The 19,484-nt window shown below is 41.5% G+C and overlaps 2 protein-coding genes across 32 annotated transcripts in view; both read left to right on the plus strand.

Annotated features, from left to right (window-relative positions):
• LOC101733406 (protein mono-ADP-ribosyltransferase PARP4) overlaps positions 1 to 5,012 on the plus strand; it is a 100,988-nt gene extending 95,976 nt beyond the window's left edge. For both annotated transcript variants that reach the window (XM_031897276.1, XM_004912072.4), the window contains exons 32-35: positions 648 to 707; positions 2,230 to 2,332; positions 2,511 to 2,640; positions 3,200 to 5,012. In XM_031897276.1, the coding sequence (XP_031753136.1) occupies positions 648 to 707; positions 2,230 to 2,332; positions 2,511 to 2,640; positions 3,200 to 3,392 (486 nt within the window). In that variant the 3' untranslated portion in view covers positions 3,393 to 5,012. The remainder of the gene's footprint in view (positions 1 to 647; positions 708 to 2,229; positions 2,333 to 2,510; positions 2,641 to 3,199) is intronic.
• Positions 5,013 to 10,236: 5,224 nt separating this feature from the next.
• The window catches only part of LOC100170623 (protein mono-ADP-ribosyltransferase PARP4), a 100,645-nt gene continuing 91,397 nt past the window's right edge, over positions 10,237 to 19,484 (plus strand). For 28 of the 30 annotated variants that reach the window (XM_031897278.1, XM_031897281.1, XM_031897288.1 and 25 more), the window contains exons 1-8: positions 10,237 to 10,369; positions 11,967 to 12,099; positions 13,619 to 13,811; positions 14,571 to 14,640; positions 16,256 to 16,334; positions 16,704 to 16,802; positions 18,035 to 18,184; positions 19,271 to 19,408. In XM_031897278.1, the coding sequence (XP_031753138.1) occupies positions 11,968 to 12,099; positions 13,619 to 13,811; positions 14,571 to 14,640; positions 16,256 to 16,334; positions 16,704 to 16,802; positions 18,035 to 18,184; positions 19,271 to 19,408 (861 nt within the window). In that variant the 5' untranslated portion in view covers positions 10,237 to 10,369; position 11,967. The remainder of the gene's footprint in view (positions 10,370 to 11,966; positions 12,100 to 13,618; positions 13,812 to 14,570; positions 14,641 to 16,255; positions 16,335 to 16,703; positions 16,803 to 18,034; positions 18,185 to 19,270; positions 19,409 to 19,484) is intronic. The other 2 variants (XM_031897279.1, XM_031897307.1) reach the window with 1 other exon arrangement.

Below are 19,484 nucleotides of genomic sequence, written 5' to 3' on the forward strand. Positions count from 1 at the left end.
AATGTAAATCGCCGGTGGGATGGCATGCGTGGCGCCGCAATTGCGGAAGTTGCCTCTCGAGGCAACTTTGGCGATTTCGGCAAAACACCGGCCGCGTATGCCATCCCACCGGTGATTTACATTCTCACCGGTGGGATGTCATATCGGGGAGATTAGTCGCCCTAACCCTATAGTATTTCAGCTTGAATGACTGCTCTCATGGCTACACAGCAGCTTATTATATAAACTATACTTGTGCTTCTGATGCAATCACACCAGTTTAACAGTGCAGGGCAACAGTACATTATATTTTAATGACTTTAAAACATTTTTGGTGTTACTGTTCCTTTAATACCAGAAAATTGTCGCGGCAATTCATGTCTTTTCCTGCCAGTACGTAACAGTTAGTGCTTGGCAGGCAAAGGTTTAAATGTGCTGGGATCATAGTATTTTGGAGTATATGTGCGGTAGCATGAAGGTACTGCCAAGCCCTTGGCAGTGTGTGTAGGTACAACCAAACAGTGTCTCTGCCCATTTTAGTCATTTACATTTAAATAGAAATTAAGGATTTTCATATCCTGTCTTAGGAGAGTGTGGGACCCTCCTCCCTATGGGTTAGGTGAGGGTGATATGTTAGGATCCCCTAACATTAGTACTCTTTCTTTTAGGGTGAAGAAGGATCTGACCCAGTGACTCCTTTATCTTCACTGTCTGCTTTACAGTGTGAGGTAATGTGTTTATTATATATAGAATAATGCAGAATAAGTCATGTGCATCTAAAGCCCACCCAGTTATATGCATTAGGGAGCAGTCCCTGGTGATTCTGGATGATTCTAGGCATCTCTTGTCTTACCCAGCACTGGGCCTCGTTCATATTTGGATAGGACCAAACAACCGAAAGAGAAATGTGTAAAGACAACTTTAGAGTGTTAGGGTGAAGACACATGGAGCTACTAGTAGCAGCTACTTTTCACGTACAAAAATAGACAATGCTGATAATTACTGATAATTGTTTCTACGTGTGTTTTAGTAGGAACAATTCTCCAGTGTTTTGTAGCCGTGACAAGTAGCTGCTACTAAGAAGCTCTTGTGTCGGAATGGAAATCAGAGAGAAAGAGAGAGCAATAGAGGTATTTACATGTAGGAAGGAGAAATCTCATAGGGATTACTAGTGGGTACCAACTTACATACTTAAAGGAACCATCGGAACTGGATACCCCTAACTCATCAGGGCTGTTTCTCAAATTAGGTGTGCTGCTTGCAGGTGTTACCTTTTCGTATCTACATGGGGGAGGTTTCAGTAATAGGGCCCTATTTACAGAATGTCAAACAGATGTTACTGAATGTCAGCCTTTACTACTTTGAAGATGTTCGAGACTATGTTGGATTTATTTATAAACCTTTTAAAGGAGAAGGGATGTTAAGTACAGTGGTTGCTGATGTAGTAAAGGAAATATAGTAATCCCATTATTAATGATTCCAATAGTCAATGGAGAGCAGAAGCAAACCACAAATTATTGGTGCCCAGAGCAAATTCTAGTTGGCCAGGCTACTTTGCCTCCTCCCCCAGCTGCTCGCACCCTACATCCCCTTCTCAGGCCCCTGCTGCCACAGCTCACTGCTTGCTCACTCCCCCTTACACATACAGAGGGGTAGTAATTCCGTTACTCACTTTGCCAAAGAGAGGTTCTCCGTTCATCCATAGAAAATAATGGCATTTCACCAGGCCTGAGCTGGTAAAGAACATTTTTGTGTGATTGAAGTACTTTATAACTATTATGGCGTATGAGAATGGTTGCTAGGAGCATTTATGGACATTACTAATCTACTAGTGCAAATACATGCTTCCAGCAACTTGTGGTGAGTGTCCATTCAGCCTGCTATGATGAATTGCATACAGTTACATGGATGCATACGGTTACACACCTGGCAAGCAGGTAGGACACTAATGGGGTTATTCATGTGATGCCATCTCTGAGATCATGTTACAAATGCGTGACGGGCACTGCTGGCACATCACTTACATGTTGCAGTGGGCACAAATAATGGGTTTCTAAAACACTGCATTGTGGGTAGAAAACATGGTTAAGGGACAAGTTTTATAGCTGCAGAACTTGGTGACAGTTGCACTTAAGAATGTTCCATATAGCACTAAGCACTATATCAGGGCTATTGATTTATACTGCTTTCTGTTTGATAAACTGTAAATATATTGACTGTAACTGGCTGCTTTATGTTCACATTTACCAGGAGGGATACTGGCAGCTGAATGAATCTCTTGGATCTTTGATAAACATTGATGTCAGTTACCTGTGCAATGAATTTTTATTGAAAAATGGTATCCAGTCTCTTGGTAAGTCATTTGACATGGGGATAGACATATTCTTCATTTCCCAGGTGCCCTCAGTCATGTGACCTGTGCTCTGATAAAGTCACACTGGCTAATGCCACACGTAGCATATGGTGCATATATATATATATATATATGTGTGTCTATGTTCATATTAATGTGAATTTTTCATCATTTTTAGGGAGCAAAGGAAGGGAGGAGGTTCCAAAACTCATTGCCACACTCTTGGTGCTGCAAGTAATACGCACTAATAACTTGCAGGGGATAAAATGTAAGAGTTTGGTGTCACTGGATGAGCCCTCCGGCACCAGGTAACCTTCGCTTTGCATACATGATCCTGTATATGTACAGCCTGTGGAGCAGCGTGTGTGTATCTGTTGTGATTCCAGCTCTTGGCATATAGCAATGAATTGGTACCAGTGGTGCTGTATCAGTCCCTGCCTTAGTGTTGTGTTTCTAACATGCAGAAATACCCCCCCCCCACTGCAAGCTGTTATTAGCTTGGTTCAATATACATTCATTACATACCTGCAGTGATTTTACGGTTATTTGTATATGGTATTGCTATTAAAAGCAGTATTTGTATGTCCTTCTCTATCTCGCACTTATGACAACATTGTGTATACTATTAGCACTTTATAAAGAACAACATACATGCACACTGAGATGTGACTATCCTTAATCTGTTACTATACGGCCACTAAGCATTTTATTAGTTTAATGATTTGCATGAAGTCAAAGTGAAACCTTAATTGCACTACAGCTGTTTTATACAAAATCTAAACTTAAAATCCATTGTGATCACATAGTGACAGGGGCAATCATTGAGAAACTGCAGTGTGTGTAACCTATTAATGTGCCTTTACACAGCCAGTTCCACCAGGCAACTGAGAGAGCCATGGAATGGGTGAGAAAGAGAGACCGTCAGTATCCTGGCATCTGCTATCGACTCGGCTTGGGCAAAGACTGGGAATCTGCCACCCGGAAGTTATTATCCATTGATCCCGTGGATCCTTCCTCTGATCTTTATCCTGCTGTGAGCAGAGACAGATCCAACAGTTAACTTTAATCTTTATTACTGTTTGTGGTGGGGTTTGATGAAGTAATGTCACATGCATGGTTGCCCGTGATGTCACTTCCACTTCACATGACATCACTTCTGCTGCAAGCGACATCACATCCAACAAAAATTGCCTGCTGAACCCTACCCCCAGTTCCACCACTGTATTTGTGCAGGTAGCATGGCGGCTGGGGAGTTTTTTTTTTTTTTTTAATGTATCACCCCCCTAAAGTGGCCCTGCATCAGAATATTAATTTAGTAAGCAAAGAAGCCTCTCCTCTGCTCAGTTTTGTTGCTTATGACAATGGCAATGCTCAGAAAGCTTGATCTTTGACCCTTGCTTCAGTATTTAGCAGTATAGATATTGCTAATAAGGTTACCAGCATTCCATTGTAAAATCCGAGGACAGCAATTTGTATGTGCCATGCCCACTTTTTGGCCACTCCCCCACAGTCATACACCCACTTAACCTCACAGCCACGCATTTATTTCCCTATTATATAAAAATGATTTTATACATATTACAAGATCTAATACCATAATGCAAGCAATTTATGGTATATATGGTAACCATACACTAATATAAGGTTTGTTGGTTGTTTTAGTGGCCCAAATTTTAATGGGCCAGAACAGACAGTATTAAGAGAGATTTTTTTTTTTTTGTTTACAGGTTGGTTGGCTGTTCACAAATCTGCTTGGTACCTCTGGGGAGGAGAGCAGGCAGTGGTAAAGATGGCCATACACGTAGCAATTTTGATCTTTCGTGCGACCATTCATCGTAAGAAAGATCATTCCCAACCTCCACTGACGTTCAGGGCTGAATCGTCACATATGGAGGTAGAAACTATAAAAATTCTACCTCCTTCTACCGATTCAGCCTTGAATGTAGCTTTTGCTCGAGCGCCTTTAATGGCTTCCAATCAAAATCTTTTAACCTGGACAATCGACGAGTCAATCGATATCCGCAGCCTTTGCAATATCAGTCGCCTCGTTGAGCCACCATACACGCACCAAATATCGTACGAAATGAGGTTTCATACAATATTATCGGTGCATGTATGGCTGGCTTAGTAATACTATTACACAAAATAACATTTAACCCTTGAGGGGCAGGGGTTTTTGATTAGCACAGTATTTTAAAATGTCCTCTGACAATTAATGACAATTTGATGTTTTTTATTTAGAATTGTGGAGCACTGATTGCACTCGCTTGTGTTAGGGAAGCAGAACAGAACAGTCCAAGTGCCTTCCTGCTGCTGTTAGATACAGCCCATACAGCATTATCACTGTAACTGGCTTTTCCTAAACAAGCAGCCTGTATTTATATTCCTGCTCATAAGCTTTATTCTGGTGGGGTAAATCCACCCGCTGTTCTTACTAATCTTATAAAAGAAATGTGTTTATAGTTTGTTATAAAGTTTAAATAGATGCTAAGAACTTAGACATTTATTTGCTATTGCAAAAATAACTACAGTATGAAACATGTAAAGGTCCATACAGGATACTGTCTCATACACAGGGATATGGGTATTCAGGGATATCTGCCATCAGGAGGCACAGGAGAAGCTCATATTTATAGGAATATTGTCCATATCTAGTACCAATAAATATGGCGTGTTGAAATTGCCTGCTTCACTTTATTTTTATTTCACACATAAAATATAAACACAAGATTGTTACATAAAATAGCATACAATAATTAACCCTGACCTTTGAATACTTGGTGAGGGGATGGAATCGGGGATTTTCATGCCATGTAATAAATATATGACCTAAGTGGTAACTTGGATTTTGTAATACTACCTCATGACCCATTGCACTGCATGTGTTGTGTTGTTTTATCTGGCTTTGTATTTTTTTTTTTTTTCCTTTTGCTTTATTGCCAGATTTATTAAAGGTGCATGTGCTACACATGCACATAGGAGCTTCTGCATGCACCTTTAAGAAATTTGGAAGTACCTCAATTGCAGGTTTCAGGTACTGCCTCAATTTCTTTATTGTCTGCTATGTATGCTGGTGGAGGATAAGGCCATTTCATTAGAAATGGTGTGGGAACAGTTACCTTGGTATTCTGATACCAAAAAAAAATGTCTTTACTCTTAATTACCCCTCAATATAATACAGAAAACAAGAATACAAAACCAAGTAGATGTAAAGAGCCACAGGTATCTTAGCTAGGCAGTAGGGTGGCCACCCATAGGGTCGGACTGGCACGCTGAGACACTGGGGGAGGGATTATCATGGTCCAAGGGCCCACACCCTGGTAAGCCCTGTGTCCTACCCTAGAAGTCAGCATAAGTGTATATGTTGGAAACATTTCCTTTGCAGGGGGACTCAGTGGATGTCATCGGCTTGGAGGAGAGGGATAGAGTGGCTGATGGGCGGGGTCCCATGTACTCAGATAATCTGGTCAGCCCAAGGGACCAAGTCCAATAATGGCCACCCAGTAGGTAAAAAGAATGCACAATGACAATTTTATTAATTAGGAAATAAAGATATAAATATAGGAAGGCCATTATTATATTTCCAGAAAAGGTGTCAGTCCTACTGGGCAGGATATTAAATCCAGGTATTGCTAGTACGTATTCCAATAAAAACCTCACAGCTTGGCAAAAGCTATTAATACATGAAGGTACAAGGCCGCCGGGGTCTGGCACACTACCATAATCAGTCCCACTGAGTCCCTTAGTTACTGTAAAATTTGCAGAACAACTTTAATTATTGATGCAATAAAATTCACCAATGAGAATTCTACTGACCAAAAACAATTATAAATGCAAAAGAATTGACTAATTCCCTGCACTATGTCAGGCATCTTGCTGTTATTTTACATATCAAGATAATTATATCATTTTTTTTCTTCATTATATGACACTGGAATCAAACATGGGAATAAAGGGCAGACTTGTGCAGTGATAGGAAACTGTGCTTAAAGCTTCCAACTCCAATTGCAGGAACAAAGAACAGGGATCCTGATTTACACAGATCAGCTGGAATTTGCATTTTAAAGCAGTCACTGGCTTCGGAGATTTGGGGAAAAAAGTTCTATTGTGCAATATTGCTTTAAGAATACAACCCTTGATGTTCCTGGACTACAACTCCCAGCATGCTTCAACCTTCATTATATGTTACATTATTCTGGGATTTGTAGTCCAACAACAACTGAATAAAGTGCGTTTGAGAAGTGCAGTGCAGCAGGGTGTACCGCCCCTTTAAAATTTGGGTGCAGTTACCAAGTTTAAGCACCAGAGGGTAATTAGAAGATTCTAAAAAAGTTCTAGAAATGGAATATAGTTGGAAATTAAAAGCCACAGTCTACCTGGTCAGGTGTGCATCATGAGAAGGAAGATTAACTGTCAGCTAAGCAAGCTATCAGGAGGGTAACAGGTAGAACTTCTGGTCAGAGAGAGGCCTTGTTAGGACAAAAATAGCTGTGTAATAGTATGAGACAGGCAGGAGAGGTAGCCAACCCCTGAGGAGCCAGACGGAGTATTTCCCAGTGGGCCCCCCACTGATAAGGGTAGAAGTAAGCCAAACAGTAGTGTTAGAGAGTTCAGTTGTGCAGGGGAGGGACTTCCCTGTGAGGAGCAGCACACTGGAAGCAAGGATGGGAATTTTCTGATATGTTACTATTAAATGCAAAATAAAAACTTAAAAAAAAAACCACAAGGACGGAAGAAGAAACATCAGAATGGTTGTGACTACTATTACACAGCCACCCCTGTACTATCTAGGCCTCCTGCTAAACATTTTGGGCCACTTTATCACAACATGGGGCCTAATTTTAATATGAAATCATGGGCCTCCAAAAATGACAGTGAACATTTTTAGGCCACACTCCCTCTTTTCTCTCTCGCCATAAATAGCATCACCCATCCCAAACATGGCATTACATATAGGGTTGCAACTTTGCCCATCTGGACAGGGGGCTGAAGTCAGGGGTGTGGTTATGACATGTGATTAACCAAACTGTGCATCAGTCAGGGCAGAGTCTTGTCTGGTTTTCAGACTTATGAAATCCAGGCAGGTAATTTTGAACTGACAAGTGCCAGTATAATCACTGCAGAAAATGGATTCAGAAATTGCATTAACCATGGGCATGCCAGTAAGATCAATGCAGAAGATGGTGCCCTTGAGGCCCATACATATAAATGAATGAGGCCCCATCCACTTCTAACCACAGTAACAGTGCCAGAATGTATTTGTAAGGAACTGGTAAATTGTGCCCTTTCTCGCTTGTAGTCCCCTAGTTATTTGCACAGCTATAAAGGGTCCTTAATGTAATGGGAAGTAAGTCCCTTTTCCTGGGTCATAGCATGACCTTTTGCAGTTCCACAGTTTGGCACTGTGGTGTAGTATAAAAGGCTGAGCAGCCATTAGGCTGGAAGCCATTTTGGTGAAATCTCTCCACCTGAACAAGCAGGTGGGAAGATGTTGTGGAACCTGGGTATAGGTTGGCTCAGACAGGCCAGGCAACTCCTGTAATAGATAGCACTAGGTGTGATAGACAGGCAGGGCTAGCTAGTGGGCAGTTTCTGGCTCTGACAAGGATTTGCAGAGGGATTATTATCCCAGGTATAACACTGGCCAGAGAAGGGTTACCAGTGTACAGACTTAGGGCTACATAGTTGATCACCTGGGTTCCACTGAAAGCCATAACCTGAAAGCTGGGGGTAACCCATTGTGCCCTGCGGGGAGAGAGTCATTGTACCCATCAGTACTGCCTGATCTGTGAGATGCTACCACCTACCTATATTGTACTTGTACTTACTCCTAAGTGGCTGTGTAAATAAACAGTTCATTGTTCAACGCTAAGAACCACTGGCGGTCATTTGTTGAGAGATACATTAACACAACTACCTGGCCTCCATATCAAGTGAGGGCTCACACCTGAGGGAATAAGTCTCATCCCGAGTGAAATAGGATGTGGTTTGTGGGAACAGTAGAAGCTAATTTACCATAAGCTTATATTTGGCATGGCCAATGTGGGGCCTGTACCAGTTGCTGTGTTGTGAGAAAGACGCTGGCAGGAAACTTCTGTGGTTCTTGGTTCCTGCATGCTGCGTCTCTTAACAGTAATTGTGTGTGAAATATATTTGGCATACTAGAAGCACTGAAGCAGAGAGCAAAAGTGCCAAAATGCCTCGCATAGAACATATGAAGTGGCTGAATAGGCTATAGAAGTGGGTAGTAACCTGATGCAAAGTTTTGCACTAGATTTTGTGCCCCTGCACCATAATTGGGGCATAACAGAATGCTAATTAGGCAGTTACCCCAAGCTGAAAGGTTTCCAAATGGTGGCAAGGAAACTGACAGACCTGGTCATGCAACCTTGCTATACAGAGCTGCAGCTAATGTACATGACTGTGATGGGCCTTACGCCATTTTGCCTGGTCAAGGTTTTTAGACAGACAGGGCTTCTGGCAGGCAGCTTCTGGCTTCGACAAGGATTTGCAGAGGGATTATTATCCCGGGTATAATACTGGCCAGAGTAGGGTTACCAGTGTACAGACTTAATGCTTGATAGTTGGTCACCTGGGTTCCACTGGAAGCCATAACCTGAAAGCTGCGGGTAACCCATTGTGCCCTGAGAGAGAGTCATTGTACCCATTTGTCATGAGTACTGCCTGATCTGTGAGATGCTACTACCTGCCTATATTGTACTTGTACTTACTCCTAGGTGGCTGTGTAAATAAACAGTTCATTGTTCAACGCTAAGAACCACTGGCGCTCATTTGTTGAGAGATACATTAACACAACTACCTGGCCTCCATATCAAGTGAGGGCTCACACCTGAGGGAATAAGTCTCATCCCGAGTGAAATAGGGTGTGGTTTGTGGTAACAGAAGCTAATTTACCATAAGCTTATGTATACTATCCACTTTTAATCACCCTTTCTATCTAGAAGACATTTGCTCTCACCTTTGCTGTTTTTTCTCCCCCCTCCATCTTTTTTTTAACCATCATTGTTTTTCCTTTTTTGCTTTTTCAGAATTCCAATGATTTTCTAATGTTAGCAAAATGGAGACAAACAGACAAGTAATGTCAAAAGACCTGTTGTAAGCTGTGTGTGTTGCTTTTCCTGCGTTCACGTGTAAGACAGGCATTATGCCACATTTATAAAATGAACCATACAAGAAAAGTACCTCCATATATGCGCAAGGCGATTAGTTCAGCAGAGTCTCATAAGTCCTTATTAAGGTCTAAGTAAAGCTGGAGCAACTGGACTTGCTGGGTCATCATTTAAGACATTTTACTACTCATCTGAGCAGGTCTAAAAGAAGCTTTTCATGTTACAGTGGAGAAACCGTGTCTAAACAGAGGCTGGAGCCTTTGACACCACCTGACTGCTACATACAATGCTGTTCTATTATCTGTAACCTGGCGGTTTCAGAACACTTCACACCTCCATTCATGCAACTCTCGCAAGTAACACCTGTCTCTATGAGTTGCATCACACCATGGTAATCCTATCACAGTAACCCCACAGCATTCACACCAGGTGCCACCTCTCTAAAGAGTTACAATGTGCCACTGTGATGGCATGTGGATTAGAGTTTATATGCCAAGGGCTTCCCATACCAGTCGGTTGTGCAGTGAAACGTCTTCAGTGATTACTAGACTAGATATACCATGACCTGCATGAGTGATAATCTTCATACCTCTTTAAGGCTTTATAAACATGCATATAAAGAGCTGGTCATATTGAATAAATAAGACTTTTTTGGTTACCACGCAAGACGACTGCAACAAAAAGCTGATAACCATTGAGTCCACTCGCCTCTGAGACTTTGCCAGACAGTGTTTCTGTTCCTTTAAATCACTGTTACTTTCTTCTTTCAGTCTCACTCCTGGCCCCTCCCATTCCAGGAAGTGGCTGAGTGCTGCTGCTTTGCACTGAAGCTATTGCTGTATTTATTTTAGTTCCTGGTTCTTTATTGAGAGCTGCATCAGAGCTGCGTGTTGTGCTCAGCGGGGAGGTGAGACTGCACTGCTGCATTTCTGCTTCCAGTCCTTATATCTGTATGGGGGCTGCCTATACCCTGTGCAGAGAGGAGGGGCTGAAACCTGTGCTGCTGCGTGTGTTTATAGTGTGTCTGACAACAGTGTTAGGGCTAAACTCCAGAGGAGATTTTAAAACCTTCCGTGAAGCTTAGTTCTAAGGGTAGGGCTATGGCTGCTGCAGGTAGAATGCTGGGAGTGGTAGTTTAACAATAGCTGGGCAGTGGCATTGCATCTAGCCCCTTGTTAAATGACTTCCGTTGCATGTCTGTGTCCTACCCCCCAAATCTTAACAAATAAGAGTTGTTTACAAAAATAAGACTTTATGGAAATGGTATTCCTATATTTTAGAGGTTTCTGGATAATGGGTTTCCAGATAATAGATCCCATACCTGTATGTTTAATACCAGACCCCCTCTATATATACTATAGAGTAACATAAGAAAATGCATTTCCCTGCCAACTGTACTTGTATTATGGAAACTGTGGAAAATTAAGCAGGATCATTTTTTAACAATTTTTAAGAAAAACTTTTATGATCATGAAATGACAATTGATGAGAAAATCATAAGAACTTGATGAAACCTACAGGGATATAGCTGTAACCTATTGCTATCAGGGGGCACAGTGCGAGATCATATATAAAGTTCTTTCTCAGATGAACGTCCATAGGGCACCAACTGTGAACATTAAGGAGGTAAAGTAACAAAGAGCTGAAAATCTGCAATTTCCCCCATATGTAATAAAGGGCACTAAGTTTGCCCAGGAGCAGTAACTCATAGCAACCAATAAGATGTTTGCTTTTAAACAGGTGAACAGTAAATGCTGCCTGCTGATTGGTTGTTATGGGTTACTGCTCCTGGGCAAACTTACTGCCTTTTATTCCATAAACACCCAGGACCCCCACTCATAGCAGCCAATGAGAAAGCTGTGATGTAGATATTTTCATTAATTTACCCCAGTACTGTTCATTTTAATTGTGGGAGGAGGCAGAAGATGGCTACAGCCAAGCCCAGACTGGCAATCTGTGAATTCTGGCAAATGCCAGTGGATTTCTGTAATTTGTCATAGACAGCCATTATATTCATTGGGCCTGTGGGATCCCTAGTTTGTTGTAATGAGGATCTGGTATAGCTATAAGAATTCTCCCAAACTGTACAGAATGGTTAACTAGTCTATTCCACTGGGTTTATTAGTAGGTTCTTAAAATATCTGAGATGTATAATGGTTTATTAGAGTGCTGAGGAATTACCCTTCAGTATCCCCCTCTCAGCAATTTCAGAAATGGCAGAAAATGTACATTAATTATATTTAGACAGTTCCCTGTTACCATAAGATGAAGCTCAGAGTAAGTTTGCATTTTTGCAACAGTTCCCCTTTAATGATGCATCTTGGCAGCGGGGCATTCCATGTCGCTGACTGGGGAACCTGGGAAATAGCTGACACTCCCTCGGCCAGTCACAGTGGCAGGACTGATAGAAGCCCTTGCATGATATCACTCCATTCAGCTTTATATAATGTTTGTAGGCATAATTATAAATTATCTGTCTAATGAAAATGCTTTTTCTCTTTAAGGATGACTGTGGCGATCTTTTCAGACTGTGTGTTCTTCCTGAAACTAAACGACTTATCTTTTAATGAGAGAAAAGCGTTAAAATTGACAGTAACCTCGAATGGTGGAGTTATATCCTTTGTGCTAAATCAGAAGGTAAGTGGGCTGTACGGTAAGGGATAAAGTTGAACGTTTGTGAGTGGAGGTCCATTATATACAGGGCTTCTGTTTTAGTAACACAAGTGACCCCACTAGGGATGCCCTTAGATACCTCCGCTTGTTCTTCACAGCGGGCAACAGCTCTCAAACACTATGTGCCATATGTCTAAAATTATTTTAACCTTACAATAAGCTATTTTATACTGTCCTTACCAAACTCAATTCCCTCTTGCAGTATACTGCCTTCCAAACCTCCTATTCTGCAGTAGGGTAACATCAGGGCTGCCCCCCCCCCCCCCCCCCCCCCCCCCCGCTATCTGCAATTGTTTGGTTCATGATTATGAAGAAGAGTCTTAAGTTTTTCACATGTGCATCTATATTCCTGTACATGCAATAATTGTATTATTAATAATATAAGCATCTCCTGATGGTCATCTGCTCAGTTCTGTTACTCATTCAAGAGCAATAAAACTAAGCAGATAAGCTGTAGGGGATGATTCCTGTATCAGTAACTTCTGTTTTCTGCTTCTGAATAGCAAAAGTGCTCAATAGATCCCCTCTTACTAATTTTACATTACGCTGTAACCTGTCACCCCACTTTGTTTCCCCCCACAAGAGGTGCTAGCTAATACAGCCCACACTCGGGTTGGGGGAAACAATAAAATAGCCCCCTCGAGTGCTAGGCTACCCTCATTGGGGGGATGAGCGCCACCATATTTAGTGAAAAAACTATTGTTTCCCACTACCAGAGTGTGGGCTCTATAAGCCTCCATCTCTGAGGGTGGGGGGGGGGGAAACAATTTTTGGTGACAGATGCTCTTAAAAAACACACACATTTTATAAGAGAAGAGTAGTACACTAAGGAGGGAGGGGGTGATTTATCAGTGTTTGAATTAGGGATGCACCAAATCCACTATCTCAGGATCTGGGCAAGCCTGAAAGTTTGAAATACCAAATCCAAAAAATAAGAGCTAAAGAGAACCCCACGCTTTGCACATGGTGAAAATTTTTCAATTTCCGTGTTTATGTGACAAAAAGTCACATGATTTTTTGGATTTGGATTCAGTTCAGCCAGAGGCATGGATTCGGTTGAATCTTTGTTAAAGAGGCCGAATTTTGGACGAATCCTGAACCAAAAAAAATGAAAACTTGAATGTAAAACTTTGGCATCTAAAAGCTTGTGAGTTTATGTGGAAGTCAGGGGGAGTTGTCGTAGGCAAAGACAAGCCATCATTTTAATTCCAGTTTTGCATTTGAATTTCTTTAAAATGCGAGTTTATTCGAATCAAATTCTCAAAAACTCAACAATAATAAATAAGCCCATGAGTTTGTATGAAGCACTTCCATTTGTTTGGTGTTACTGGTCATAGTCTAGGGCACATTCACAGGGTTCGGCATATGGCGGCCCTTATTTATGTATTTATGAACCCAATTAGTTGCATCATTTTCTCATTCACATTTTGTTATTAATAACATGACAGATCCCCCTGTTTAATGGCCGTTCTCTGTATTTTAGTGCACACATGTTGTGGTGAACACCATTGGCTGTTTAAGTTCTTCTCAGCAGAAGAATGTTCAGAAGCATCAGATTCCAATTGTGGACAGTCAGTTTATATGGCAATGTCTAGAAAAGAAGTGTCTTATCCAGGACTATCAATATCCGACTGCTGGTGTCAAACCAAGTGAGAAAGAACCAGAAGGCTGGCAAGGTAACAATGTTTGGTGTTTAATGCATATTATATGATCAGTCACCAGGCTAGTTAAGGTGGCCATAAATACATGCATTCACTGTGGGGGCGGCGCATGGCGCATTGAAATATGAAGTAAAGAGGAGTGGCATGCAGAGACTGGCAGTAAGTTTAGGCAATGACTGCATGGCTTTTAAAGGGACAGTTCAGTGTAAAATGAAACTGGGTAAAATAGACAGACTGTGAAAATAAAATGTTTTCAATATATAGTTAAGTTAGTTAGGCAAACATGTAATCTATAAAGGCTGGAGTGGCAGATGTCTAACATAATAGCCCAAACACTACTTCCTCCTTTACAGCTCTCTAAGCTGTTAGCAGTCTCTTTTTATAGAGACCTACATTGTTTGGGGGCAGAGTTTTCCTTTAAGTGCCAGCTGGATATTATTTATAATTAGCACTGTACTGCACATATCACTGTACACAGACAGATTTCCCAGCCACAGCCAATCACTCCCCAAGGTCACAGTGAGTTGAAATAGCACTGGAAACCAATCCTTCCTGATTCCTATAAACTAAACCTCTACTCCCACTCATCTGGATTAATGCCCATTGCAGTGAGACTAGGGCAGAGCAGTGTGAACAAATACGTGACTAATAGTTTTAGGCATTTTAGTGATGTTCATTCAAATACATTGTTTCCATTTGCCTGACTGCTCAGCCAAGTCCAAAGTGTATCTTTACATTTCTGTACCTAGTACTGAATATCTCTATATATTTCAGCAGATCCTGAGAAAACTGTCTTCCCTAAAAAAGTTCCATCCCTGCAAGACAATGATGAGTTCATCAACAGGTAAATGAATTTATATAACTAATAAGGAGTATACCCAATTGATTTATGTCTGCAAGTCCCTATTGGCAGTAACCTATGCAACGGTGGAGAAATGTGTTCCCATAGATTAAAGGGTAGTGTGAGGTGGTCCTGCCCATAGTTTATTTAAGGGGAGGGATAAGATGTCTCTTCTTTTTTTGACTCCATCTGTTACCAGGGTGGATGCTGCTGGGGAGCCTGGGAGCAGAAGGACCCTTTAAAGAAGGGAAGAAGGGCCCACAGTGAACTAGGGTAGTGGTACCCCCTAAATTAGGTATAGATAGCAGATCCTGTCAGGTCGGACTAGGCCACCGGGACACCGGGAAAAAACCTAGCGGGCCCCGGCGGCCCAGACCCAAGCCTTGTCGGCGCTCCCCCAGCCCACCCTTCCTCCCCTGACACGTTAAACTTACACGCTCTGGGGAGGATATGGGGTGGGGGGCCCTGGTGACCTGTATTAACACCTTGTGTGGTAAGGCTGATGCCACACACAGCATATGGTGTATATTTTCAGCAAGCGAAAAAACAAAATATCGCCTCTTACCTGTGCCTGCACCGGACTGAATGGAATACACTTGGGTGCAGGCACATGTAGCCGATATACGCATAAAAATGCAAGACTTTGCATTCTCTGGCGTTTTTATTCAGATATCGGCTACATGTGCCTGCACCCAAGTGTATCTCATTCATTCCAGTGCAGGCACAGTTGGGGACATATGGTGCATATTTTCGGCAAACATTTTTCCGCTTATTGAAAATATACGCCATACGCTCAGCATCAGAGTTACTGTTCAGCTGTATTGGCATTACAGTTCAGCTGCATCCACTTTTGAGAGGACTCATCTGAAAAGAGGGACAGCTAAATTTAGGCCATTTTAGTAAAGTCAAGAGAAAAAGGAAATATATTTCAGACCCTACTCTACCATGCATTTGGATCCACGGGGGGGCTGTGGATGCCGGTATCTGATGTGTCTGTGGTTCTTGACATTTGATCTGCCCCCCACTTGTCACCATAGACGTGTTTGAGGACAGCTGGCCTTGCACGCAGTTTAAACTTGGCCCAGCACTTCTCTACTTTTACTGTGGGCTGCCTTCAGGGTCTACAAAGAGGCAGGGTACCTTCCCAGGTTAAAGGGTTTCCCTGTTAGCTCTGTAGTTGGCCTGTGGTGTTAGGAGTCCCGAGTCTATATTCTATAATGACTTGATTATATACTTCATTCCACATAGTTGTTGAGGCACTGAGCATTACCCTAAACAGGGTTCATTTCCCATAAGGTAACCAGAAATGGGCGTGTCCCTCTGTTTAACAGTATAACCAAACGTGAGGATTACTGGCCAATTAGGCAACACATGTGGCAGTGCCAAATGGCCAATAGAAGCCCACAGCTGGTCTTTCAAGTAGCCAGCCAAATAATCCATTCAAACAGGAGACCCATGGAGGGTTTTGGGTTTCCAACCACTTAGATGGCATTGATCAGAACCTGTTTCCATCAAGCTGCCCAGGATCTGTGACCCCCAGGCTGTTTAAGTTATTTCTCTGACACTGATTGGCATTATAAAATATTTAATTTATTATTGTTATTGCCTTTCTCTGTAGGGATTACAGTGAATATGATGCAGACACCCTCCCCGACCCTCCAGATGCCGAAGTAGCAAAATACTGTTTTTTTCAAAATGTGAGTGTCTGTTCTCTCAGACTGATATTCTAAATATTTTAGTCTTTAGAAAAAAGGGTAAAAAATAGATAGAAAATAGATTGGCACAATCTGCCATGCATTCTGGGATGTATGTAATTGGCTCTGTATTTATCTATTTTGCTGTGTGTTCTGGGATATTAAATAGAAAACTGGCATTATATTTTATAGGAAACTGGTTTTATCCTACACAGTGTTGTGGGAAGCATTTTACATGAAATTATCACTTAGTTCTGCCATGTGTTCTAGGGTATTATACATGGAATTAGCCCTGGGATACTATGAAGCACAAAAATCTCCCTCCACCCATGATGTTCAGAATCGCTAACTTGAAATCAATATCTTCTACAGGGTCCCATTGTGGCAGTTCTGGAGCTGTTGTGCATTCCTGAATCCTCTTCATTCCTATTTCAAATATCTAAAACAATTTGTAATTCCAATGGATCGGAGGTAACGTGTGTGTGTGTGTGTGAAAATGCACAAAAATGTGCTGTGGCCTAAATTAAAGTAGTCATAGACATAAAAGGAGCTTATTTTAATCACCAGTATCTGCATTCAGTATCAGCAATCTAGGAAAATGAAAGCAAAGCCCTGCTTGGTCACTTGCAGGGCAATATTTATCATATATGTACTTGAGGGGGCTTGTGCTTATGGCGGCAGCTATAGGGGGTGGCACTCAGGTGCCTATATGGTAAAAATTGAGGAAAAAAAAAAGAATTCTCTTTAACATGTAACAAGCTGATGATTGGGGGGATGGACCCTGTAGGTTTTTTATAATATCCTCTCAGTCTGAGGAATCGTGTAAAAAAAAAAATGTATAGACAGATAAGGGACCTGTTATCCAGAATGCTTGGAACCTGGGGTTTTCTGGATAAGGGTTCTTTTAGTAATTTGGATCTCCATACCTTAAGTCTACTAAATAATAATTTAAACATGAAATAAACCCAATAGGATTTTTCTGCCCCCAATAAGGGGTAATTATATCTTAGTTGGGATCAAGTACAGGTACTGTTTTATTATTAAGCCCAGTAGAATTGTTTTGCCTCCAATAAGGATTGATTATTATCTTAATTATCTTAGTTGGGATCAATTACAAGGTACTGTTTTATTATTACAGAGAAAAGGGAATCATTTAACCATTAAATAAACCCAATAGGGCTGTTCTGCCCCCAATAAGGGGTAATTATATCTTAGTTGGGATCAAGTACAGGTACTGTTTTATTATTACAGAGAAAAGGGAATCATTTAAACATGAAATAAACCCAATAGGACTGTTCTGCCCCCAATAAGGGGTAATTATATCTTAGTTGGGGTCAAGTACAGGTACTGTTTTATTATTACAGAGAAAAGGGAATCATTTAACCATTAAATAAACCCAATAGGGCTGTTCTGCCCCCAATAAGGGGTAATTATATCTTAGTTGGGATCAAGTGCACAAGGTACGGTTTTATTATTACAGAGAAAAGAGAAATCATTTTTAAAAATTGTAATTTTCCATAATTCAGAGCATGAAGCAAGTTTCCATCTGGAACCTTTGCACCCTGGAGGAAACATGTCTTGTTCCATATTATCTTTAACTCAAAGCTGGTGGCTTTCACAGGTAGCATTTACTGGTCACCAGTATTTTCATCCTAGGAGGCAAATTCTCTTTCTTGATTGTCGATATTCTATTTTCTGTGCAGCCTGACAGCTCCTATATGTTCAAACACACAGCGGAGGCGGCTTGTAACAAGTATGAGAAGTGCACTGAGGATTTAGAAAAAGAAGGCTTTAAGAGAGCAAAGCGTATCCCACCAAAGGTTGCCCTGCACACATCTGAGGCTCTGCAGAAGGTAACCAGGCTCTATATATCTGACCTGCTTTTAATATTCATTCAAATCTACTATAGAAGTTTTCATTTTCCCTTTGTATAAGTTATCAAAAGGTTTTCCTTTTGCATCGCCAGTAGCTTCTTTGAAGATTTAACTTACTCGTCCTTCAGATTAGGGCTGAAGACACATTGGGGCTCATTTAGCAAGTGGAAGACAGGGTGCAAAGTGCAAAAAACGTGAGCAATTCAATATTGTTTTTCACTTTGCTCCCTGACTCTCTTTGAATTGCCAAAGGTCTCTGCAATCTGGATTTAGCATATCAGAAACCTGTGCCTGCCCCCATAATACAACTGCCTGCATTTGGCAGTATTATATTGGGGCCTACACTAGGGGTAGGTAGAACAGGCAGGTGCCTAGGACACCATGGTGGGGTGGGGTGCTGTACATGTACCTCTTTCTTCTTACCGTTTCCTAGTTTCAGCCCTTCTGTAAGTCTAGCACACTGAATCTGCTTGCTCTCTGATGCATTTCTGTCTTGCTGTGGGGAATTCGGTCCACAAGGATCCACAAGGGCAGGGGGAATAAAAACCAAGGTGACAAGAAGGGGTGGGGTTAGGATTTAGAGCAATCAGGGGCTCTTGGGCACCCTCACCGTTAGGCCTGGCACAGCGCTGTATTCATGAGGTGTGGGCGGGGGATTTTTACATAAAAATCAAAGGGAAGAATCAGGAACAGTTTTGAGCCAGAGCCAATTTTATCACCTCTAATAGTGCCCCAATTGTGTTAGCAAAAGCAACCCCTAAGGTTTCACATTGCCTGTGCAAATCTGACAGCCACTACTCAGCCCAAGAGAGAAATCATGGTACTTGAATGAGAGATACTGAATTCTTAGGTGTACCTTTGAGTAGACTGTAGCTAAAGAGTTTAACCTAGAGAAGTTTATATTTTCTTTAGGAACCATTTTTCAGAAGACACTTTACCAATATATCTTTTTCTACAGTATTAAAGGGACAGACATTTGGGCAAGTGTGCTGTAGGCAGGTTGGAAAACCCTTTTCTAGAGATTTACTTCAATTCTACTAATGTGAAATGTGTTGTTTTCAATAGGTCCTGCTTGAAGAAGCCATAAATGCTACCAAGTTATCTCCAGATGTTGGATATTTTGTGGAAAGTGTTTGGATTGAGGCTCTTGGCCATTTGGATAACATCCTCGCGCGTCCCGTAAACAGCATCAGTCTGAATGATGTAAGCCTTGTAGGAGACTGGAAACGTTGTTTGAAAATCATAATTCTGATATTATTTATCACATTATAGTATCTCA

This window comes from Xenopus tropicalis, chromosome 2, assembly GCF_000004195.4.
Source record: "Xenopus tropicalis strain Nigerian chromosome 2, UCB_Xtro_10.0, whole genome shotgun sequence".
In the NCBI taxonomy this organism is placed as follows: domain Eukaryota; kingdom Metazoa; phylum Chordata; class Amphibia; order Anura; family Pipidae; genus Xenopus; species Xenopus tropicalis.